General features: G+C 36.8%; 1 protein-coding gene across 7 annotated transcripts in view; it reads right to left on the bottom strand.

Annotated features, from left to right (window-relative positions):
* The window catches only part of LOC130419054 (disabled homolog 2-interacting protein-like), a 119,415-nt gene that overhangs the window by 20,194 nt on the left and 72,415 nt on the right, over window positions 1-26,806 (bottom strand). For 5 of the 7 annotated variants that reach the window (XM_056745447.1, XM_056745451.1, XM_056745452.1 and 2 more), the window contains 3 exons: window positions 12,201-12,354; window positions 10,097-10,195; window positions 7,446-8,000 (listed from right to left, as the gene is read on the bottom strand). In XM_056745447.1, coding sequence (XP_056601425.1) covers window positions 7,446-8,000; window positions 10,097-10,195; window positions 12,201-12,354 — 808 coding nt within the window. Of the gene's footprint in view, window positions 1-7,445; window positions 8,001-10,096; window positions 10,196-12,200; window positions 12,355-20,722; window positions 20,844-26,053; window positions 26,201-26,806 lie in introns of those variants that run through there. The other 2 variants (XM_056745453.1, XM_056745454.1) reach the window with 2 other exon arrangements.

The following is a 26,806-nucleotide window of genomic DNA, read 5'->3' on the forward strand; positions in this document are numbered from 1 at the left end:
AATGCAGATCTTAAATTTGACTAGTCGTGCTCACACCTACAGCACGTCTGAATCAAGTTTAAACAGGTTGTCCTTTAAGGATTTTTAGGAGACACGTAGATCAGTGCGGAGCAAGGCGCATGTAAAAAGCATTAACAGACAAAGGCTGCCCGTGCTGCCTGCTCAGGTGCCAGCTTAATGCCGGGTTCAGTAACCATTCCTATGATAGTTCTGGTGGAAAGAGCATTGTCTTATGTGTGCCTATGGCATGCTGACAGTGGAACTGCACAAAAGACGGATTTCTGCAATCCTGTCAGATCGAGGATGGGCCATGTTCACACCTTAAACGAACAGTACCAGAGTCCGTTTGGAACAGGGTGGATAACACCTCCTCAGCTGGGTCTCGGTACGGTTGTTTGGTTCGCACCTGAGTGTGATTGCTGAATTCACACCTGCCCAAAAGATCTGCACCAAAGACGGAATGAACTTGAGTTTGATTCTATCGAACCAAACAAGACAGGTGTGAATACAACCTAATTGATGCTTTCATGAAAATTACAAGTCTCTATCACAATTGCAACAAAACCCCAACTATGGCTACTAAAGTATCATTGTTTGTGACAATAACAAATAAAAAACACAAATACACAGTCAAAAAATCCAACACTGGTCCTATGAGACAACTGATGGTTAAGGGCAGTGGTTCTAAAAAAAATAGTTGTAAGGCCCCTTTTTGTAGACTAAAATACACAAAATATACAGCCCTGGAGCCATCTTGGGGCCTCCCATCAAGAATCTCCAAGAATTCATTGATAATTTGTGATTCATACTATGTATATATACATATATATATATATATATATATATATATATATTATGTTTAGGAACACTTGAAATTTTTCTCATTATCTGAAAAAGGTTTCCGTCTGAAATTTTTTTTGTAGGCAAAAATATAATTGCGCATATATAAACTTAATTTTCATTAATAATTAAAATTGTATTTGATAAAATTGTCAGGGAAATAAGAGCACAGAGATATGCCAATGTTACTACATTCACAAACACATGCACGCACGTACACTCGAAAACAGAATTCAACACTGTCAGATACACAATAATACATATCATTATTTGTGTTTATACTGTATGTGTGTGTGTGTGTGTGTGTGTGTTTCTCATTTCAAACACATCTCTCCTTTTATCTATAGCCAAGCTGTAAACTGAACCATTTGTTGTTATCTGGCTACTTCTTTCAGAAAAAATAGAGGTTAGAGAAGGTCAGGTGCTAGTCAGCAGACAGACACCAGGAGGGTCAGGAAAGACAGGCAATATATTGTACCGTATGTGTAAGAGAGGATAAGTCTAGTATGACACAAGCGTTGAATTCACTCTTCACCAGCTCTATCTACCCACACTCTATAACCTTGAGTTTTCTTTTCCATTGCACTTATGCAAATACACATGTTCGACTCTGTCAACCGCAGCTGCGTGAATTTATGTGTGCACTCTCTCCACCCAGTGAAATGTAGAAATTCTCAGTTAATGAAATGCTGGGCTGCATGGCGGCTTTATTCAGTATGCATTCGCAGATGAGACTGATTGTTGTGCTGTACGACTAAAGTGGGTCAAACAGACATTGCTCTAAGCATCACTCAACAATATACAATACATCCTCAAAATGTACTTATGCTTGCCCAACAGTCTATATTTTATCAACACACCTGAAGAGCTGGTTTGGGGTTTGACTCCTCTGTATCAGTACTTCTCATGCAGGGGCTGGAGATGTGATCCATTTTGTTCAATACTCGTGATCATTGCAGACACGACATCCCATTTGATCACATCACAGACCAGATTAATATCTTGTCTAACCTCAGAGAGCTCGAGATACAGGAAAAGTGTTCAAGTGTGTACGTGGAGAGATCTGAACTGGATGTCAGATCTAAAGACTTCTGTAATAGCTGTCAGGACAATGTGCTGCTTCAGTCCAGAAATGACATCCTTTCAGAGCTAGCCTGCCTTAAAGCGCAGCCAAGCGAGATAGAGAGGGAGAATGGCAGAGCACAAGTCTAAGACAAGATAAGGATATACAGCCATGATGGAGAGAGGAAGAGATGGAGGATGGGAAAGAGACGAGAAACTAGAAAGTGTGACGGATGAGAAGTGGAACGATACGTGAGCTGAAGGAAAATGGCAGGTAATGACTGTCTCCTCGTGTTCGTAATAGGAAGTTAATGATGGAAGAGAGCGGTTTAGTTTGATCTAAAAAGCTTTTTTGTTGCTTCACAACAAACAAACATGTAAATCAATTTGCAGAGCAATAAGGAACATAGCTCAGGATGCATAATAATGTGTTCTGTCTATCTGTGTGTACTCAAGACAGGGTTTCGCTGTAATACATTTTTGAGTGGTAAAAATGTACAATAATTATTTTATGGCAATTGCTTAGGCACAATTCAATTTGTCTGAATTCCTCGGTTTTAACTCTTTAAATTGATTATCATTTTTGGTAGACATTCATTCATTTTTGTTCATTGAAAAAAATAAAGGTAAAATTTAAATGTTGCCTCAAAAATAAACTGAAATAAGTTTATAGCACAAACATTATAATAAAAATGTTAATTAATTTAATTATAGCAACATAAAAATAAACAAATAGATTATAAAATGACAAAAGCATATACCAAAATTGATTAAACATAAAAAATAAAAAGCTAAAAATAAAAGATAATTAAAATTAATTACAAAAATAAAACTCAAATATATATAAATAAAAAAAAACTTTGTTTTAAGTTTCATGAATATTTTTAATTTTTTTAGTTTTATATTAATTTTAGCTACATTTTTATCCGTTTTGTTAATTGCTTTTACCATTTTATTATTTGTTTGTTTATTTTGTATGTTGCTATATAAGATTAATTTAGTTTAGTTTAGTTGTAACAAGTTTTTAGATAATATTAAAAATATTTGATTTGATTTCAATAAACAGAAATGTTTTCCAAGTCTTTATTTTAGTAAATGATAATAACCTTGTTTCCAAGATACTGCTATGACAAAATTTCCATGATTTCCCAGATTTTCTTTACATTATTCTTCCTGATTTTCTATGGTCGTGGGAAAGGGGAACCTGTAACGTTTCATACAAAACTGCATTGTGTTTCATCTTTCACGAACAAATTTTAGAAGTGAAGAAATGGACAAAATGATATACCGTATACTGTAAAAATCACACTGGCATCAAACTCAAGCAGGTGATAAATGACTGTTATATGTCCTCTCGGGTTTGTGTTCCCCAGTGGGACAACTTTTCTCTTTATTTCACATCAAGAGCATGCTGGACTCCAGATCACAGTGCAATAAAAATAAGCCATGGGAATAGACCAACTAGATCTCGCTACTTCCCTAAAATCCCTGCATGACAAATAAAACAATACCTTAAGAAAGCAAGAAACACCTTGGTGATGAGATTCCTGTGGATAATCCATCTAGTGAACCAGCCACACCAAGCTTTGTTTGGCAGCTGAACTAACCATGTGCAGACTTTTAGAAAGAACACAAACAGACAGGCTTTATTTTACACAAAGACGAGAGTGCGTCATCTTCATTTGAACCTAATTTAGTCCAATTTGATTTTGGTCTGTCAAAGACAGACAACAAACCCACTGAAGCACAACAAAGAACTCCTATTTATCTTATAGAGGCCTCATAACATGACTAAATTGAGTGATTTAATCACAGAGGGTATATACTTAAGGGAAAGAGACGTGCTGTTAGAAAACTGAAGCGTTAAATTGAGTCTTCATTCCTCAGATACAACACTCATTGGAGTCAGAAATATAATCTGCTCAGGAAAACCGACAGCATGAAATATTTCACTAAAAGAATGTGATAATCTGAAAATCTGTGAATGCAGTTATACTCTTTAAATATTCTATGGACTACTTTGGGTCGATAATTATGTTTTTTAGAATTCATTTCACTTATTGAAAGAATGACATTTTGAGAACCAATTGACAAAAGAATTGTAATGCAGTGATTCAATGTTTTCTCTTACCTCTATAATTTAAGGCTTGACAGAAATAAATAATAAACTGATATACATCACACCAATAGGAAGGGCAACATGTGTGAAGACACACTCTCAATACACGGAAGGTGGATATTACACCTTATGTCCTCTTAACAAATAACCTTGAACAGCTTGGATGATTTCATCACTGTTACGGTTTTAATAGCCTATTTCCCTCAGGGCTTCTTTGAAAAGAACAGTAATCAACAGTAGACTGCCAGGTATAGTGGACTAGAGAGAATATGAGAGGTACAGTTGCCCATTTATGATGACCCTGGTTTAGTAATAGAAGATCCCAATAAAAGAGGTGAAGTGTATTGACTAGCAAAGAGACTAATAGTTGTGTCAACTTAAAATAATAAATAATAAAGCTCTATCACAAGCACGTTTTTGAGTGAACTCAACAAACAGTGACTAGAGTCCACCCAACTTAAAAATGATGTTTAAGTTATTGTCACAACATCTTTAAGTGTACCTAATGAACAACAGCAACACACAACTAACAGTAACAATGCTATTAAAGCATAAATTAATCAAGCAATAACTAAAACCCTAATATTTAAAAGATAATCAAATAAGAAACACATAATTGAACATGTTTCAATGCATCTCTGGAACTTTCAAACTCTTGCAATATTGTTTGTTCAGAACACTCTCTTTTGTAAGTTGTGTAAACTTTCTGACGCATTTTGGACAAAAATGTAAGAATCTAAGTCCAGTCAACAAAATAATCTTTTAAAAGTGTTTAGACTCATTTTGTTTGGTATACAGTATGCAAAACAATCATTTGACTCCTTTAACTAAAAATTATATGTTCAAATGATTTATTAATCTTTTTGGGGAGAACATTTTGGATTTTTAACAGTGTGCTATTTATGACACACATAGCAGACCCCCATAGATTCTCAAATGATGCAGATTAGCTAGTCATTTGTGAACTAGTGGTTTTAATAACTCTATAGTTCTTAAGTCTGTTCAAAGCCTGTTTACGGAAGTCATGCCACTCAGCAGCCATGTTTGCAACTCCAGGCAGCTATTTACGTCATAAAATAACTCCAACAAAAATGACCTCCACTAAAGCTGAATACTTATGAAACAATTAATCTCAGATTCACACTGACAACAAAACAGCCATAGGGAAGACCACCCTCATAGTAAAAACCTGTTTCACGCTTCATTTAACGGATTCTTCACAGCCGAGGCAAATGGTAGGAGATCTATTTGATGGGTGACTCCAAACCATTGGATTACATTAAAACCTGCATTTAGTCATTGAAATGACCCTTGCACTAAAAGACACATTTGTAAATTGAACTCGTAAATTCACTCACTGCCAATTTGTTCCATGCTTAGTTTCTCGAATTATTCTACACATATACTGTAGGATGTGATAATGAGAACATTAAGAAAGAAAAGGGATATGCTTTATTTCTATAAAAGTATTCAGCAACCGTGCCTTTAGTCTGTCCTGTTTTTTCTGGAAGAGGAAAATGACCGGGACGTTAGTGCAGTCTAAACACGCTCCTCACCAAATGCCGTTCATGTTCCAGAGGCTTATCCACCTCCATCTAAGGTCATTTTGCTCATGTGTTTATATTATCTTGTGAGTAACTGTAAGCAGACAATTTACAGCACACCAGGATCTGCCAATCAGAGCCAGACAGAAACTAAAGCAGCCAATAGAAATAATGAGAGTGAGTTTAATCCCTCCCTTATAATATAGAGGGAGATTTTGCTCTTTGGAGCATTTGGTAGGCTGTGAGAACCAGAGGAAATAATCCTTCTAAAATCCCTCTCAGCATGAGAATCTGACACGCAAAACAGAGATTCATAGATAGCCAATACAAAATAAAAACAATCTCTCTTTAATGTAGTTTTTAGTAGTTATTATCTGGCCAGCAAAGAAATAACAGCAGGGAAGCAACAAGAGAGATGACTGAAGTTCAAAAGGAAGATCTCTGAAATTCTTTATCCTAAACACTGATTCATTTGAATATTTACTAAATGCAAATGTATACTCAATTGGGGGATGAGCAAGGTTTTAGCTGTTTTATACTATTATATTGATCTCTGGTTGAAAATATGATACACATTTTCATCCACTAAAACGTCCACTGAGGTTTTTCATGTTTATAGTTAATCAATACCGTAATATATTGTGATCTTGTTTCTCTCTTTCAGTTGCACTGGACTTATATTTTTAGCTTAGTCTGAAATTGGATTTTAGTCGAATAGAAATAATAACTGTACACTCCATTGACCTACTCATGTATGTTTGCCTTCTTAAACGTTCACTGTGTGTGGTGGTCAATGCCCTTCATGTACAAAAAATGTTCATGCAAAAAATATTGATTCCTTTCATGAGAACATCAGTACAGTATTTATCATGAAAAAAATATAGATTTTCTTACACTCCTAATAAGCACCCACATAAATGATAAAACTTAATTGATCCAGTATAAATAAAAAATAACTTTTTCTGAACAACAAAAAGCCATTCTTTTTAAGGATAAAACAATAAGATCATTCAAACTCAAAGTAATAGGTCACTCTTTTTACAGGAAGTAGCAAGATCAATGCAGCTGCAATAATAATGAGTCACACCGACACAAAGTCTCGGTAGGCGTTCATGAGTCATGGGAGATCTATTTGTGTGTCAGTGTTTTCCAGACAAATACACACACACTTGTTCAAAATAACATCACAGCGGACAGAAGTATGAACGTGTGCAGTCGATCAGGTCTACCTTGTGGGTGGTAGAAATCTGGATATATAACCTACCGGATGCAGAACTAATCCCGCAAGGTGTGATCCATAAACTTGAACAAGGCAAACACAGAGCCTGTGAGTCTGTGTACATAATTGTTTTGCACTCATAAACTTTTATCGAAACCCCCCTTAAAAATGACTTCTCCTGTCATGAGTTATGGTATGAGGGCGGGGCATCCTTTCAGCAACGATGTAGCTGAAAATATTTAAATCTTCCAAGAGCAGACTTGTGTCTTTAATCATGTTAAAAGTTTATCTCAGTCGGTCTGTTTTGATGCAGCTGCATGCAATGCAAAATCTGTTCCATTGGAGGGAAGGGAGTTGATGCGACTCTCTCAACGGCTCTGAATCCACCTTCATTTTGTTATCGACGGCCAACGATACAATTAATTCCCGATGAACCAAATTAACTTTTTTTTCATTTCAGAAGCCGTCTCATATGAATACACATCACAATATGGAAAAATGGCAATTGCAACTTCCGTTTCATGCCAACTCATTGTTTTCAGTGATTTATTTGAACATCCCTAATATAATGCAAATCATAATTTCCGTTTAAATAATTGGGTTAAATAGTTGTTGTAACTCACTGTAGTAAATAACAAAAACAAGCAGACTTGTAAATTACCTTAGCTTTCCCGGTGCTTTGCAGGATGTGCACGAGGGCACAGGCCATTTCTTCTTTGTTCTTGACGCTGATGGCTGGCTCCAGCACAGAGCACAGCAGCATGTAGTTGTTGGTGGTGTATTCAGCAAATTCTTTATAGAGCTCCATGGGCAGGATGTTCATACTCTGGTACCGGGCTTTGATGCGGATCATGGGGCCCGCCGTTTTCCCTTTACCCGGATTGGGTTGGCTAACCGGGTACCATTTCTCAACCAGCTGTCTACTTGTGACGCTCACGACTGGAATGCTCACCAGTCCCACATAGTTATTTTTGTCCTTTTTCTTTTTTTTGTCCGAATCCCTGTAGAGGTGGACGGTGATGTTTTGTATGGCAGGGAGGTTATTGAACTCAAAGTGTTCGCCCCAGAATACATTATCTGTCTTGAGTTTGCAGGTCGTGCGGGCGTATAGGGCGTCATCCAGGCAGAGTTCGCAGAAGTACTTTTTCTTGGCCGGAAGGTCCTTGGCTTCGATGATCCAAAGCCGAATCGAGTTCTCTACCCGTCTACTGTTGTCCTGGAGATGAAATGCACAGTGAGGTCAGAGCACTCTTGGGATATGATGCCATAGCAGTAAAAGATGATTGTCGGAGAGTCTGACATCTAACAGGGTCAGTAAGCTAGAGATGACCAACTATTCAATTCAGTGATTAAATACCCTCTGTTTCGGATCATCCACCTTCGGTTGGACATTAGCGGGGCCTTTATTTTAGATTGCTGCCTATTAAAATAGCAGGGAGCGCTGTAAATATTATATCATTCATCTGGTAATGTCATCCCCAGTCTTTCCACTGTGAAGCCATGTAGTTTAATATTAGTAGGAGGGACGGCCATAAAACTGACCTGCATCATGCTGTAGTTAAGATTAAGCTTTTGTTAAATTTATAATAGAGGTTAATTTAAAGATATGCCTCTATCCTCTTATAACTTAAAAGGCAATGGAGTATGAGATCAGAATAAAACTAAATGTCATAGTTACTTATGAGGCCACAGAGCATTTGTGAATCACTGAACTGAATAGACTGAGATTTAGCTTATTACTTTCACTTACAGTAGTTGACTGTACAGTATTTTAATGTAATATTTACATTAATTAAGCTAGCCATCAAACCGGCATAGAACATTTTGGTTTATTTTATTATAATTTATTATAAAAAAAATTAATGCGTAAATGAAGAAAGTAATGAGTGTAATCTACTAAGCATGCATTTACATTAATCTCTTACACAAACATAACATGATTCACTAAAAACGTTACAGATGTACTAAAAATAGGTCTGTATTATGCAAATTACAAATTTCAGACATGTAGTCGCTCATTTAAAAAATTAGAATGTTCCTTTTAAATTAAAAATAAGTTAATGGAAACATGGCACAACAAGTGTTGGGCAGGCAGAAAGTTTGTCAAATTAATGCAATTATTAGAGAATGAGACCCAATGCTTACGCAAATAATTTTTCCCTTGTATGTTTCAGTTGAATCATTTAAATTTCTTAAATGTTTTGACATATGGGTCCCCTGTTCGCTTGCTGAGGAAACAATAGTCTATTTACTACCTTTAGTAATGGAAATATAAACATTTATTTATGATTCTCTGAACATCTAATATTAATGAACGTGTTGTGATTGTTATATCAATGTACCTATATGTTTGCCAAGCTATCACTGTGGACAAACAAACTCATCGCAAACATCATGTAAAATAGTTTAAAACATGTTTGGTGCTTCATTTTATTTAGACAATCCACCTAAAATCTCCTCAAATCTAAATAGACAGCTCTTGACAATGCAGCAATAAACTACTACGCATCAGATTTACTGCCGGCAGTCAAAAGACAGCAGACACAGACAGCATCAGCAGTTCATAAGAGCTTCCGATGCGCAAAGAATAATTCCCTGTACGGCGAACAAAATAGCTCTGAATATCGGGCAGTCCATACTAGTGTGGTTTAATCTATGGCACTGGCGCTGTCTGATATTCCCACACTAATAAACATCTACTAAGGCAACTGACTTTACTGAAGCAGATATTGAGGTGCTTCATTGTAAGCCCTCATCACAGATAATGAACTAATTAGGCAAACAGAAATGAGCCTCTGTTGCATCAGCTAATGCTTGAACTACGATCATCTTCACACAGCTACAGAATCAACATCTGTCTGAAAGCGTCATCTGTTTACAGCTAAGCTTTCTAAAGCGTGTATGTGGCGCTCACCTCGCAAACCCATTGAGTAATTAAAATGTATGACCGAGCGCCGGGGCGACATTAAACGCATCCCCAGGCAAGCTGTTACCAAGGCAAATATAACTTGAAGGTTGTGCTTGAGTTTTTTTCTAAGTAATTAATCATTAATTTGCTTAATCATTGATTGGTGAAATGAGTTGTCGGATGAGCTTTGTTTTCTTGGGCGTGCTTGAAGCGTCCATATGTTTGGAAGTTTGAAGTCTCAGCTGAGTTGATATCAAAGAGAGAGTGAGCAAGAGAGGGAGAAACATGCCCTAAATTTCATCAGATCTTGCAGTTCTTTAGCAATTAATCAGAGCCATTTAAAGGTGTGTCAGGACTTTTGCTTTTGCTGATTTACAGGACCTTCTCTTCAAAGACGAGTTTACCTTGTTAGGGTGAATCGCTCGGCGCAGATTTTCCATCCATTTGTCTCTCTCGGCGGACGAACGACAAGAAAAGCACTTACTACCTGTGGAGGTGCTCACCTAGAGAAAAAGCCAATAAATGTCAGCATGACATGACATCAGAAGTGAACCACAGCATGTTTCAGTTGCTATGCATTTTGTACCGTTTTATTTTTAATTGAATGGAGAGAACGTATATCTTATAAGAAATCAGATTTCTTTAATGTCTCAACAGTTTTCTAAGAATGCAACAAGATTCAATTCATTTGATATACTATTACACTTCTCGTCCTATACAAGATGAGAAACGAATAATATATAAAGATATAATATACAAATTGATATCTATAATAATGGCGGGGTATGTATATATGCACACATACTATGAAAATAACCATAACCTCGATTAATAACAGACACTGGACTGAAATGGTCACAAAACATCTAGAAATGTAACTTTTCTATTTTACACTGGATTCAGCTGAATAAGGAAAACAATTATAAACTAAAGTATGAATGAATTTAAATAAATAATCAAATAAATAAACATCAATAACATTAAGATAAATGATCAAATATGGGGTGCACCGCTAAAACATCTATTTAACATTTTGGTAAGCTATCAACTAATCATGCCATTCCAATAGAGTTTTATCTTGATAACATTGTTGGAGGCCAAAATTGAAAATCGTTGACGATTTATAGCATAGCCCTAATATATATACAACACGTTTATTGATAGGCCTTTTTCACGCTTCCAGGTATTTGACTTCCGCATCGTTCGGCACAGCGGAAACGATGTTCCGGTTACAGCAGTATCCAAGTCTAACAAGAGTGTCTGCATTAAATGTCTTCGTATAAACAATGTAAACGAACTTAATACCTTATTACCGCATGTTTAAAGTTAAGATCACCCCGAGGCTAAGAGGGGGATCTAGTAATGCTGCTTTGGTCTTAATCTAAGGTTTGTAGTGGTTACAGGACTGAAACCTGCCGGTACTTGCTGATTTTAACTACTGAACTGCATGTAAGAAATCCAGTGTTCTGTTCTCTGTCTCTTTCTATTCTTTATGTCTGTCTTTTATTACAGTAATGGCAGCGGTTGTGCTGGAAAGACATCACCAAATCCAGAAAGTTTCAGAAAATTTCAAAAATTGTCTGCTGTTGTATGTCCTTTCTAGTGCTTCTGACATATTCAATAATATTTTAATAATGTAAAATATATTATATCAGACATTTTACTCGGGGGTGCATTGGATCACTGCCATGTATTATGTATGCGTGTTTTATTAAGCCTGCTCTGTGGTACTGTTATAGGGGAATGAATAATTATTTATGTATACAGTATATTAAAATAAACGTAAGAACATGATTATTCAGGAACACTAGTATCTTATGTGCAGGATTGTACCTGAATTCTGAGCAGAGGTGTAAAACACCTCAAAATGTTACTCAAGTGAAAGTATAAGTACTGAGTGAAAATTTTACTCAAGTAAAACAAGTATCTGGCAAGAAACATACTTGAGTAAAAGTAAAAAAGTACCACAAGAAAACTGTACTTGAGTAAAAGTAAATGTGACTATAAAACTATAGAGATTCTTTTTCAAGTATTTAATCTATCACAATATGAAGTGAATGAACCACATGCAATGTTTCATACTGCTTTAGACATGCATGTATGTGGAAAATAAAGCGTTTTTGAACCTTAAATCGTGTTTACACATTACATTACATCTTTAACAAATGATAATATTTGTTTTAGCCGTGTCATTTGACCCCTTTAAAATAACACACAAGCTAGGCTGTATAAACTCAAAACACTTATATATTATATATTAGTAGTCTGAGTCCACAAAACAGATAAACGCACAGAAAATTATTTCTATGTTTAATATAGATTAAAGATAAAGTTAAGTAACTTTTAATTGCACAAGCTCCTTCTATTACAATGTGATTTAATATGTAGGGGAAGTTGCTTCACCCTGCGGGGACATAGTTTTGGTGAAAGAGACTTATTGGTTAAAGTTTCTGTCTCTGTCAGCGATATTACCCTGTATGTTTGTTTATGCGTGTGTCCATACAGTACCTCAAAGCAGTAATCCTGCCCGAGAATGGAGCTGTGTACTGGTTTAATGAGGACCTCCTCCTCCATGCTGAGGTCCAGAGCTTCAACTGCACTGCTGGGACTGAGCAAAGATTCGTGTGAGCGCGACTCCTTCAGCCTGGGCATCAGATGAGACCTGAGGGACAGAAAACAACCCGTGAGTCAAAGTCACGCATACAATACTGTATGCACTCAAGATGTTTTATACAAGTACATATACACAGTGAGTAACAGGGCACTGTAAGTAGCTATCACTTTTCAGTGATAGTCTTATGAGTTTCTGAGAACTCCCTGGAAACCGTACAGTGTGTGTTATCACTACTTAAGTTGCTGGTGTAATACGAGGATAGACTTTCTGGTGCTATCTGGAGAGATTCAGTCGGTAGGCACATTAACAAGAAATAAAGGACACAGCAGGAACTCCAGGGTCAGAAAATAATTCACTTTAATATAGACGATAGTATATAATGACAAAAGCAATAACCAGATCTCTTTTTTAACTTGGTAAGTTTTTAAAAAGGTGGATGTAGAGGTCAAGAACCAAGCAACTTTTTTAGAATTTTGATTGAGACAACATTTAATTGCCAGCTTTCCTGTAGCTCAGTGGTAAGAGCGTTGCGTTAACAACACAAGGTTGTGGGTTCGATCCCAGGGAATTGCAAATACCTATGTAAAATGTATAGGATAAAGCAATGTAAGTCGCTTTGGATAAAAATTTAGTAAGTTTATTGTGTGTTTTTTCTGCACAATTAACAAAATAACATAAAATATTTTGCTGATTGATATTTACTAACCAAATTAAAAGAATATTCTCTCTGTAAATTTTCAACCAATTTTGAGATTTTTTATTCTGAAGCATATTTAATATAATCACACCCAACGCTTTCCACATATAACTGGACGAAAATGAGAGGAAACCAAAATCTATTGCAGAAGTTCACACTATTTAATAATAAACAGAAATACTGTAAAACATCCAGAATACTGAATTATTAAACAAGAACTGGTTAATCATATCCTGATATCAAGTCAAAATATGCCATTACGGTTTTTGGTTTAACTTTACAATAATTAAGTTAATATTAAAGAAACTCACAAAAACAGATTAGTCCTTCTGACAAGATAATCATCGCCTTCTTCCAACAGATAATTATCTTCTAATAATCTAAAACAGAGTTTCCATGCATTTCAATATCAGTTAGTTAAAAAGGCAAGAGATAATGTATTAGAACATAAAACTGTGTTGTTTTGTGTTGTGTGTGCTGGCAGGAATGTGTGAGAAATGAGGCTATTTAAAATGCCAATACCACTATCGTCACATCAATTCAACACGTTCCGCATCCGTAATAAACAGTGATGGCGAGACAGCGAGCATATCATTGGAAAATCCAACATGTTTACAGCTGTAATTAGAGCAGGACATCTCGTCCCGGGATGATCTGTGTTGGTTTGTCCTGATGTTAATTACATCTGATCTGGGAACAGCTCCACTACTCATTCCATGATGTCATTGGAGAAAGAGCAGAAAGTTCATCTCTAAATCTTCATACAGATGTAGATATGTGTTTTACGGATCAGATTATATAAATACCTGCACTGTTATTTTCAACCCATCATTGGGTCAAAATGGACAAACCCAACCGTTTGGTTAAGTTAACTCAGAAAATGTTTATTTTTGACCCAACAATGAGTTAAAACAACCCAGTTTAGGTTAATTTGCCCAGCATTTGTGGGGTGTGATGTAAATGGCAAGAACCATTTGAGACACACATCAGGAAGAACATATACGGATGGGACACAGAGATAACGCAATCCATCCTTTAATGACATTTCTTTTCATTTGCATGTTTCTATATTTGCATATTTCTTTGGAATAATACAAAGATTAATATCATTTTACGTTGTAATATGTTTATGAAAAGCGCATAACCAAATTTGACAGCAATTTGATCATTAAAAACAAATGAAGTGAACAAGTATAAATAGCCCCCGAGTACAGTACCTACCGTAGACTGACAAAGATGATGCTGACAGTAAACTCTCTTGACATAAATCCATAGATTTCAAAACACAACTCACACATTCACAATTCACTCTTTATCTCTATCTTTTTGTACGATTACCTTGTACCTTTGCTTTACCTCCCTGCCCCCTCTGTTGTTAAGATTTCCTTATTCCTTCCACTTCTCTCTCTCTCTCTCTCTCTCTCTCTCTTCCACAAAGATCTTCAGTGTATACCCCTGAGACAAGCCTCGTCTCCTAACCACTGAGGCTTCAGAGTGTAAAATGTGAGTGTGTACGAACTAAACTGTTTTCATTCTGATTGGCTGGGGTAAAATGAACAGGAATATTTCTGATTGGCTGAGGTGAAATGAAGCAGAAGACTGCAAGAGTAACTGGAGCAAAGGGGATTGTGGGATTGATCCATGCTTGAAGCGCCATTTGAGACATGCGGTATCAAGCTATTGCTCCAAATGACAGGTTGGGTTTCCAGAACAGGGAAAAGAAACGTCAGTTTTTCTGACTGGCGAAACATTGACAAGATGACACTGTAAGGTAGTATTGGGAATAGTTGTGAGAAACAAGCCTGAGCAAAAAAATGTTAGACGGGAGAAGGAAAATAGAATGAGTGCGTTTGGGAGAGCTTCATCTGAGCATACGTCTATCACTTAAGGTATGAAACTTAAACATTAAACAGACCCTCTCTTCTCGCTTCTGGTTTCTGAACAAAACTGACAGACTCTTTGAGACAAACTTAATATAAGTACTTTAAGTTCCTAAAGAGACTTGTTCTCTTAAAAAGATATTTTTCGGCCAGAAAGTTTCAGAGGAGATCAATTGCCATGGAAACAGATAGAATAAATCGTCCATTGCTTTCCATGAGATTCTCCAAAGCAGCTTTATCTACTTCTAAAGTGAACAAAAAAGTATATCTGAGCATGTCTTTTGAACTTTTTATGTAACCGAGTCAATAATTCAGTCATTATTGAACGATGCATGAAGAGCTGTGCAAATGCATTAAGCAGTAATATAGGATTTATAAAAAAACCTTTTTGATGTCAAATCAATATTCTTCCAAATAACTCCTTGTTGTTTCTGATTACCTCTGACCACAAGAATCAAATGACCTCAGCCAGAGTCACCGTCATGTTTAATTCAATGCAAATGAGGCTGTTAGAGACAAAAAATGTCTTTAAAAATGACTTTGTTTTTTTGAACTCAAAAGAAAATATTTTGAAGAATTTAGGAAAGCAAACAGGTGGGGCACCGTTGACTGCTATTATCATTTTTTCTACTATGGTAGTCAATGGTGGCCAAGAACTGTTTGGTTACAAGCATTCTTCCAAATATTTTCTCTTTGTTCAACCAAACAAAGAAATGTATACAGATTTGGAACAATTTGAGGTCGAGTAAATGCAGAATTTCTATTTTTGGGTGGACTGTCCCTTTTAGACGGTACAACCAATTAAACAAACTGGAGATCTATAAAATCAGATTTTATTACATTTAATTACATAAAGTATGTCTATTGGTATAGTAAGGAAATATTGGTAATATAGGTTTAGTCGAAAATGCTATTTGTTTGTTCTCTTAACACATACAGTGTTCATGCATGGATGCCATATCCCTATTCATGAAACCTATAAAAATTTTGCTAACCCAGATAACTATAAATAATCTCATTAAAAAATCCTTTCTCATTAGTACTAAAATCATGTAGAAACAAATGATGGAACAGTGCCACTGGGCAAATATGAAATGCATTCTGAGAATTACAGGTGAGGCTAAGAGAGGAATAGGACATGTTCAGACAACACAGAGGTGTACCCTCGAAGGAATGCCTGCTTGTTTTCTTGTACTTGTGTGTCCATGTGTCTGAAAAAAAACTAAAAAGCAGATGCATCCGGGCCCATAAACATGGAAACACATTCACCTACCCACTCGATGTGTTTCTCTAGAAGGTTAACTGTCACATCAGTATCGCAGAACGAGTGTTAATGTCAGCATTGGAGGCAATGAACGACGCCGCGTGAATGATAATACTTCCCTCTGTGTGTGTGTGTGTGTGTGTTTGTGTGTGAAAGAAAGAGTGTATTATAGCCAGTTAGTATGACGTTAGTGTGCTCAGTGATGTGTTTTGCATGCTTAATGGCATATGCTACAAGCTCTTTCATGTCAGTGCATTTCCCAGCAAAGATAGTAAGCGTGTTTGTGTATCTGAGCGTGTGTGTTTTTGTGATGGGAAGGTATTTACGTAAATACTGAACTGTGAACAGCACACCCCCGACATATTTATCATCTCAAACAGTGCAACGTGCATATAGGTTCTTCTGGGAAGCAACTGACCTATTTGTCCTTGAGAAAATAAAGTGTCCTGTTTGTTACATTGTGAGACATTTTCTTTCTTTATCTTTCATTTCTTTCTTTCTTTTATACCCAGAATCCTCTTCCACACAAACGGATTTCTCCCCTGCTCCTCTCTTCTTGCCTTCGCAGGGCTCTGTATCTCAGTCGCTGTAAATATTTCAGACATTGCACCAGACACGGATCACACTTCAACCTCCATCCCTCCTTACTGTTCGTCTTTTCCACCCAGACCAATTCTTTTCGCCGCAGGAGCAAAAATAAACAAACCAGAGAAAGAAGCCAAACATGTTCCGGTGAGATGTCTTAAATTAAACACGATGTGATAGTGCCAGGATTGCACAAAGATGTCAATCTGGCTCTGAAATGCAAACGGGTCTTTTTAATTCAGTGACGGCATGAAAGAGCGAGAAAGAAGAGAGATGGTTTTGATGGTTCTCTATAAATAAAGTTTCGGTGCAGGAGACGGATAGATGAGAAGTTAAACCTCCAAGAGCTCCAGAGTGCAAAAATATAATGATGTGCAACAATAGCTCTGCAGCTGCTTTCCAAGACAGAGTTTTAGCTGTCGTGAAGCCACCTAAATGACAGATCCGGTAGGTTCTACATAGGCAGCAAAAAAATGAAGTAATGAGGTATGTTCAAGGGCGGTATGAATAAGTTGCCTCAATTTTGCATCAGCGTTCTCATCAAGAGTGCACATATGCCTGTATATTCTGGTTTTCTAGGCAGCTCAATATGTTTTTGGAATACAGCCATTAATATAAAATATAGTTGCTGACATATGGTGCATTTTTTGCATCTTTATGCAGTTTTGTAGAATTTCATCTGGTGATGAGGTGGGAACAAAATCGGATGTTCATAGCAGTGTTTCTGTTGCGATTTCCTTGTGTTCCACAACAACACACCACGAAAAGAGTCATTTGGCTATAAAATGTTTAATTTTAAGGGCCAGTGGGTCATTTTGTAAATCCATTCACTGAAGCCGCCTGTCCTCTGCAGGTTCACAGGGGGCTGGAGCAAATCTTTGGAGTCTGTCTTCCCAAATACAATCTATGACGTTTCATCTGTGAACCATCACCGGATAATGTTACCGCATTCCTCTGCTTGTCCATGGTACATAGTACAGAAAGTGCCGACCACCCAATTAAAATCTGAATCAAAGTCAGACAGCGAAACTTAGCAACCCATGACAAAACAACAAACATCTGCAATGAGGTCACCCAGCAATAACAGGCTCAAAATCAATGTGTAACGTTTGATGAAAGGGAGAAATGGAGTCTGAGAGACATTGCTAAGCCTTTGCTGTCTGGTTTTCTGACTTTGAAAAATTTATAAACCATGACAAAAGATGGCAATTCAGTGTCATCATCACAGCCTTGTCAGACTATACTGTATAATCATACTCAAGTGTCTGAGTCCTATATCAGAAGATGAGATTAAATAGTAAATTTGCTGAATGAAGCAGAAGCTTATGTGATAATAGCAAAGCAACCATTCTTTTTATTTTAATTATCATTTCAATTAAATACAAATGTACTTATGGTCAGTAGCTTGCCTCTAGAACATGAAATCATATTTTTATATTTATAAAAAGGAGAATTGGAAAAACATGAGAATGTGTAAATTCACTAATTGTGTGTTTGCAATATAAACCGTTTTGCTTGCCATTGAAAAATGCTTTACTATAAGAGCAAACCACATTCCCACCATGGATGCAACGAAAGAACTTTCACCGTTGTACTTTGCTGTTATTCTCATAATCCAGGGCTAGTTTTGTAGACACACAGAACCCAGAAGCTTAGTGAAGTTGATCCTTCTTTGAAGACAGGTTTAGAACAATCTGTGTAAAGAAAATCCACTAAAGATCCATCTCTAATTCAAAGTGTGTTAGTCAACTTCCCTGTAGTCCTGAATTTAAACTATTAAACGATTCAGAATTTGAAATAGTCCCAAAAATATGACAAAAATATCCTGAGCACATGTCCGTCCATCATTAAATGCACTCAGCTTATTGTCACAGTGACCTTTACAAGAGTAGAACCACCTATTACAAAATACCTGTGTCGAAAACTGACCTTGACCACAGACACGAAAGAAACAGGAGGATAAAAAAACAGGAAGATGTAAAGGTACGTGCTCCCAACAACACTGGCCATCACAGCTCTTTCACACACAAGTCAGCCTTTCAGAGAGCACATCACAGACTCGTTTCAAATGCATGGAGTGGTGGTGAATGGAGCTCAAGTAGAAAAGAAAATTCAAGGTCACAGGCACACAAACACATTTACCGTTCTGGCTGGGGACTACACATGCATATCCGCGTGTAAAGAAGCCATGACATATGTGATAGACATGTAAGTTACAGTATGTGTGTCATTAATGACAAATAACAAACTGATAAATTACTACATAATTATGCAATGCTCTGTAGGTCTATATAAAATGATGTTACAACTCTGCATGATGTAATACATCAATAGAAAGTGGTTACAATTTCTTAAAATATGATTACTTATTAATAAGAATTTTAATGCTACATCACAGTAAACATTTATCAAAATTATAAAATTGCTCAGAACTTTAAACTGACTATCTGAAAAAGTGATCCTTGTAGCTATTTTGATATTGTACACCGCAAAGACTGAATCCAGGTAACACAAAGCCTACTTGAATGTACACAATGCACGACATTGTAGCTCATTACGTATCGTAATAAACAACATGAAAAAGATGCATTTTCTATGTTACGATGTCACGTCACGTCTGGTGCAGAAACTATGTAAATCGCTTTGGATAAAAGTTTCAGCCAAATGCATATATGTTATTGTAAAATGTACAAATAGTGTCAAATTCAAGTTAAATAAAAAATTAAAAAAATTCAATATCACTCAATTAAGATACTCATATTCCATAATGTGCAGATCTTGTCGAAAAACAAAATAGTAAAACATGAACATGAAGTAGCATGATGCCAGTGGCTTGTGTCATCGGAGCAGAGAACAGCAAGATTTATCAGAAGTAACCAGTTTGACGCAGCTTTCATAAAACACTGAATACACTGAAAGCATTTGCATACAAAATCTCAATGTCAATTAATGCAGTGTATGATTAATGGAGCGGTCTGAGAGTTCGCTGTCATGGCTGCACTTTCCTTTAGACAAAGAGAGAGATCAATGTACTTTCGTTGCATGGGTCTGGTTCTACCCTTGAATGGACCGCAACTATGAAAAGGTGATTGTTTCCATGGCAACTAGCCGACAGGTACAATTTTAGCCCCAAAAGAGAGCACAGACCATATTGATAAAAGTGAAACACCCGCAATTGTCACATTTAGCAAAGATGAAAAAGAACATTTGATAATCTAAGATATGTTTTTAAAAGGTACATTGATTGTCATCATGATGTATCACATCTGTACTCTCTCTCTCTCTCTCTCTCTCTCTCGCACACACACACAGAGAGAGAGAGAGAGAGAGAGAGAGAGAGAGTAGAAGTGCAGGGTTTCATACAGCAAGGACTAAATCAGTTGACAATTGACAGCTGATTGACCCCTAAACCTGAAAGTACACAGTTGTGCATACAGAAATTGGACAAGAGAAAGTATTTTTCATATTGTTAACATTATTTCAAACCCATTTACAATATTGTATAAAGTGGTGTTGTATAAACTGTTTGTTGAATGTCTTCCAAAACTAATGCGAGATGTGCACAACATGCGTAATCACATCACCAAGAGAACAGCAGAAAAATAACAGAAGAGTAAAGTAGACACAAACCTCCATATTTAACAGATATTTGAACGTGCTTAGAGTTTTAATTACGGTAAATTGCCAATGAAAATCTCTTACAGTTCATACGTAGTGTACACATATTATCTTCATATTATCTTTAAGTGCACGTTAGGGTAACACCAAATATACCATACCATGCATAAAAACATACAATCCGCAGAAAAAAACAGACAAGCGATCGAAGATGATATCAACAAAAGCTAATGTAACCTTCACCTACACGCTTTAGTGTTGAAACTAAAACTACTCGACTCGTAAAATGATGACATTGGATATCACTAGTGAACCCCGTTACGTAGAACTGCCCGTTCAAAACAGAAACAAATGATGGAAAGTCTCACTTACGGAAATAGTGAACATAAGGGAAACCCCAGAGCGGTGCATAGGCAAGAGATCACAAAGAATTCCCTCAGATAATTCTGATTTATATCGGAGTGATGCGTAAAATATAAATCTGAATCCGCGCTTCATGAAGGCGTTTAGGGAATTCTTTGCGATCTCTGGCCACTGCACTGCTCTGTTGGATAGGGAACTTCCCATGAGACAGCCAATAACACACCTCCTCAGTCACACGCCCCATTTAAACAGATAGCATTCCCTTAATCCTTTACACACACTAAACTTAATAACACTTCAATTCTCTATTAACTTCATTTTACTCCTCTGCAAGATCTTATTGGATTTTACATTTAGCTAATGCTAATGATATCTGTTAATAACAAGGAATGACTGTTGTTGTATTCTAACTATTTTACTCACAAATACACATTCCCTTTTATTTATACACACTGTAACAAAAATAATGAACACCTAGAATATTTAAAGTCTCAGCTAGCACTGACACATTATTTTCACCACATTATGAAAAACATCAACATCAGCATCAATTCATTCTAGTGCATAAGTAAGAGAGGGTGGATGTGATTCTGCTTTCAAGCAAACCCTTCCAAATCACTTCCCATCGCCTCTACCATTACCACATGGGCCAAATGGACAATTGCACAGATATATCATGGCAGAGAAGCATGAGTGATGAATCCCAGCCTTTCCATATGCACATAAAAAAGGAAATAAAGAGGCAGTCAGTGCCAAGATAGTAAACAGGGAGTGAAAGACGCTTGGAAATTCAACACAATGACAGACTGAGGGAAGACATGTCATTCTCAAGAGAAATGGGCTAAATGTGCTAAACAGCAAACAAATTAGCCTTGGCCTGAACAAATCCTCGATGAATAAGGCAATGCCACACAAACGCCTTTATCTTATCACAAGCAAACAGTTGAGCCCTGGGTGTTTACTAGGCATTCGGTTAAAGGCTAACCAAAGGTTGTTCTGGACCGGGCACTTCCTTATTTCAAACACACACACATACACACAATCAATGACTTGTAAAGCTAAAATGTTTTAGGGAAAATAAGTCTATCATTTCTGTTCTATTTGCTTCGGCCAAAATACAACAAAGAACACTATGCTGTCTTGTTGCTTTAAATTTTGCCTCTGCACTAATATGTAAATATGAAATATTACATGATGGTGTAGTTTGAAAAGATGTAGTGTTTTATAACACCAGGTGTTATGTAAAATATGTGTACGATTCAAATTTGGTTGTAGCATTCATACGTGTGCACGTGCAAATGTGCAAATTTTTTCTGAAACACTTTTAACTTTAAAACTATTTTTTCATGGACAAAACAAAAGACATGCACAAACATGCAGTCTTGGAGTGGAAACATTCCAGGCAGGTGCTTTCATGCCCGTGAAGAAAACTATCAAATAAAAACACAGAGAAAGAGAGAGAGAGGTTGAAAAAAGGACAGCGCAGGACGTGATGAGGTTGAAGTCCTTGCTGACCTTCAACAACTACCGCTCCTATTGAGAGGACAGACATGACAAATACATTTAAGTTACAGAGGAAAAAGCATCTCCTTACTGTTACATTCTCAATCCTTAAAGGGGTCATATGACACGGCTTAAACAAATATTTTCGTTTGTTTTAGATGTAATGCAACATGTATACACGATTTAAGGTTAAAAATGCTGTATTTTCCACATTTGTATCTCTTCTTTGACCCGCCTCTCTGAAATGCTCAGATTTTTTACCAAGCTCATGCTATGATTGGCCAGTTAACTAACATGTAGTGATTGGTCGAATACTGCAAGCGCGTGACGGAAATGTAACGCCTCTTACTATATTTGGAACATCAGGTTCCAAAGCAATTGTACTGACAGGTACGCCCACCTTACCTGCGTATACATTTGGGTGGTCTTAGTCAAATCATACCATGAACTGAAGTAGATTTGTGGGGGTGTGGTTATATGAGGCTTTTCAGGCAGGTCTGGGTGAGCATTCGCTTTTAGAAAGAATTCATCTTTTGTTTCCGACACTTTTGCAATTTTACGTGTCTAACACATGCATGGGCAACTTATAAAAGACACAGAAAAACACGTATTTGCGCCATATTACCTTTTTTATAAATTAACATGCGTTCTTTGCATGCAGACAATCTTAAATGTTATCTATGGAGCTTGAGCATTATAAAAGATGTACATATTTCTCACAAAAAAATAAAAACACATAAAAACACGAAAAGAAAATGTTGCAACTTGCAGTCTTTGTCTGTTTGCTCCCTCTCACTCCTTCATGTGTGTGATTTAAGAATTAAAAAATCCACAGTAGGCCACCCTGCCCAAGCCATCCCATTAACTATATGCCATCCGACCATCTATTCATCTCTCATCCCTCACTCGCCCTCCCTCTTCCATCCACTACCTCGATCCTACCCGCCTGCAGAACCCGTTTACCCACACTGTAACCCAATAGAGGATAACATGAGAAAGCATACATCCACACACGCCTGTACACATGCCACACTGAAATCTACATATAAAATGTGACAGTCAAATGCATTCATTCCCTGAGGTGGAAGTGATTGGATTATTGATGAATGTGAGGAAATTTTCCATTGAAGCATGACAGGTTGTGCTGGCCAACACATTCTGGCCTTCTGTTACAGTACTGTAGAGGGAAGCTTTCGTCAAGAACTAACACCATACACATATATTAGACACAATGTGATGTCTACATGATAGTGTATATGTACAGGTACATCTAAAAAAATATTAATATTGTGAAAAAGGTCACTCATCTCAGAAAGTTAAACCAATATATTATATAGATTCATTACACATAGAGTGAAATATATTTATAAATTTATATTGGTTATGATCAATAAAAAAATAGTTTTTATAATATTATATATAATGTTATATTTTATATTTATATATAATATATGGGTTTCACTTTCTGAAATGATATGACAAAAAATATTGACCTTCTCATGATATTCTATTTTTTGGAGATGTACCTGTATATCACCCCAAAAAGAAGATATTTTGAGAAATGTCTCAGTGCTTTTATGTGCATAAAAGGCAAGTGAGTTGTGGTACATGTGCTTTGGTTACCAACGTACTTCAAAATATCTTCTTTTGTGTCCAGCAGAAGGAAGAAAAGTCATAGGGGTATGAAATGACATGAGGGTTAGCAAATAATAGAAGAAATTTCTTTATGATGATGCTGATGTTAACTTAAGATTAATGGCTAGAAAAGAAAAAAAGAAATGTTTTATCATTTAAGTGTATTAGGCAAAAAAGTGAAGAAAAGAAAAAATATGTCCACATCCTTGACGCTTTTAAACTAAATCCGTTACTCTCTCTTTATTCCTGGTCTATTCCCGCCATCCTTGATTCCTTGCTTTCTTTTTCTGTCATGGCCGTTTGCTCATGCCTCACACGACAGGAATAACAGTTCTAAAATGTCTTAAGATTCCTCCATGTTTATCCATGTGCATAACACTAACAAATATGGTATCATGTCCTAAATGGAACGTCGATCAGACTGAATAAACAGGCATTCAATGCCAGCATTAAACATAGCCTATCTCCATGGCAGCACTGCACATTGGACCACAGTTAGGACCACAATTTGTGGTCCTATTTACTGACCTGACTGTTTTGGACAGCATCTGTCTCTGTGTGTGTAATGTTTCTCTTACTCTCTCTCATTTTGCTTAACAGTTCACTTTTAAGATGTCTTTATCCTGATGATGCCAAAATTCTGAGGGTGACTCGCTCTCCAGTGAAGTCATCACCTGATCACCCTCCTAATGTTCCAGGAGAACAAAAAAGTAAACACGACTCACTAGTGCACAACAAATCAATAGGGGAGAAAGATTGGTCATGACAGCGCAATTAAGGAGAGACCGAGAGAGCGTGGCACGGAGAGAGAATGAGAGGCAGAGCTTATTTGCAACGTCCAGTGCAAGTTTGGCGAACATTTTGATACATTATAATAATGTTTTTCCCCAAAACCTCTTTTTTTATCTTCCAATCACACATTAAATCTCCTTCATTTGCAATTCCAGTATAGCTGAGGAGATGTGGAACAACAGCTGGTACTCTCATCCTTCATTTTCACACCAGTCTTTTCTCCACTATCTCTGAATTTCCTTGCCTTCATCTTCTTCTCAGTTTAGAAGTGTTGGTAGAAAAAATCATTTTGGGTTTCCTAACATTCACTTTTATTACTAAAGCTAATGATAGCAAACTGAGCTTTTACCGTTGAGATCTGAGCACATGTGTGTGTTGCCTTGGACTAGTGTGTATCTAGCTTATATTGATTGGTTTTATTTCTATGCATTTATCTTGCTATTTAATTGTGTACACTATTGCCATCTTTGTCAGGTAAACTAATACTGATCTTCATGTGGTCACATCTCAATGAATAATTACACTAAAATGTTTTTCAATATCATCTATTATTACAAAGATGTTCTGTTAAATCAATTGTAAACTAAACCAGATTGGCCAATTCATGGGAAATCGAAATTGTTTTAAATCACAATCAAATTTAACACTACACAATTCTGTTTTGTTCTATTGGTGATTCTAGTATGTAACAAATTCATGGTATGCGGGTGTTCCATAGAGAATCTCCGCATTAAATAATCATTAATCAAGTTTCAAATCTATGGATCCAGCAAGCGAGATGAGCCTGTGTGTGTGTGATTCAGTGTTATGAATGAGAGCAGCTGTGCGACTAAAATGTAATTAAAGACGAGAAACACACACACATAAGCTGACAGCCTGCAAAAAGTTCCTAACCTCAAGCCATCAACGGCAGCATGTAAAAGCCAAACAACCAAACACGAGAGCAACCACGAATGACCAGCAGGCTGCCATGAACAGGCAACATCCTTCGCCCAATCATTTTAATTATTACAAGTGACAAGAGAGGAACTAATGATACACCCTTCAGTTAGAATCAAGTTGAAATTGAATTCTTAATGACAGTCAATTGTAAAAACCCACAATCCTAAATTAGATACAATACTGCTGGCCACCGTGAATCTCAATAAAAATGGCATCATAATTTGACCACATGAGTCCAGTGACCCAGAACATCTAATGTGACCAACATCCCCCATCTGCCCATAACACACGCAAACACATAGAATGATCAGAGATAGACATTATAACATGGATGTGCATATAAAAGCATATGTGACATATGTGGTTTGCACAACCACATATATTTGTTAACCCAGACAGTAACAAAAAGACAGTCGAAGCCCAAAAAGATGAGAATTAAAGCAGGCTGTCAACAGCTTATGCTCTCACCAGTCATCATGTGACTTCAGCGCAGCAGTCAAACACTGGAGAGAATATCAGAGGAGATGAGATGTAAGCAGAGGAGAAGCATTCTGCTGGGCGTCTCTCACAGCTCCATTTTTCCCTCTCTCCGCTTCTCTCTCGCTGTCTTGTGCTCTCTCCTTGCACTGAGCAGCCCGACGACTCCTGGTTCTTTTCTGAGGAAGGCGGAGCGGAGGAAAATCTCTCTCTCTCTCTGCCTCCCATTCATACTCTCTCTCTTTCTCCCCCTCCCCCTCCATTCTACAACTCTCTCTACTGCCCTCTGGTGCTCTCAATTTTCCTTTTCTAACACATTGCATTCAATGTCCTAATTGCTGTCTTCCCTGTTCAATGTGCACATCTGTATACTTGCCTGCTACAAAGTGTACGGTATAAAGCATGTAAAATAAAGATGGGAAAATATTCATGATAAAATAGGAAAACAATATCGGTATGGCCGACTACACCCTGCTGAGCTGTGTGCCATCACCGTTGGAGACTTTGCTATCCCACGAGGCCTGAGGAGCCAAGGTGAACTCAGATGGAGAACTGTGACTCAGCGACTCTTTAAGCGTAAGCTCTATTTGTAAAAAATAAGCTCTTAAAGTGATAGTTAACCAAAAACTAATTTACTCTCTCTCTCTCTCTCTCTCTCTCTTTCCATATGTGTATAAATGTCTTTATTCTGATGAACGCACAGAGATAGATATTTGGAAGAATTCTTGTAGCAAACAGTTCTTG

This window comes from Triplophysa dalaica, chromosome 4 (genome assembly GCF_015846415.1).
Source record: "Triplophysa dalaica isolate WHDGS20190420 chromosome 4, ASM1584641v1, whole genome shotgun sequence".
NCBI lineage: Eukaryota > Metazoa > Chordata > Actinopteri > Cypriniformes > Nemacheilidae > Triplophysa > Triplophysa dalaica.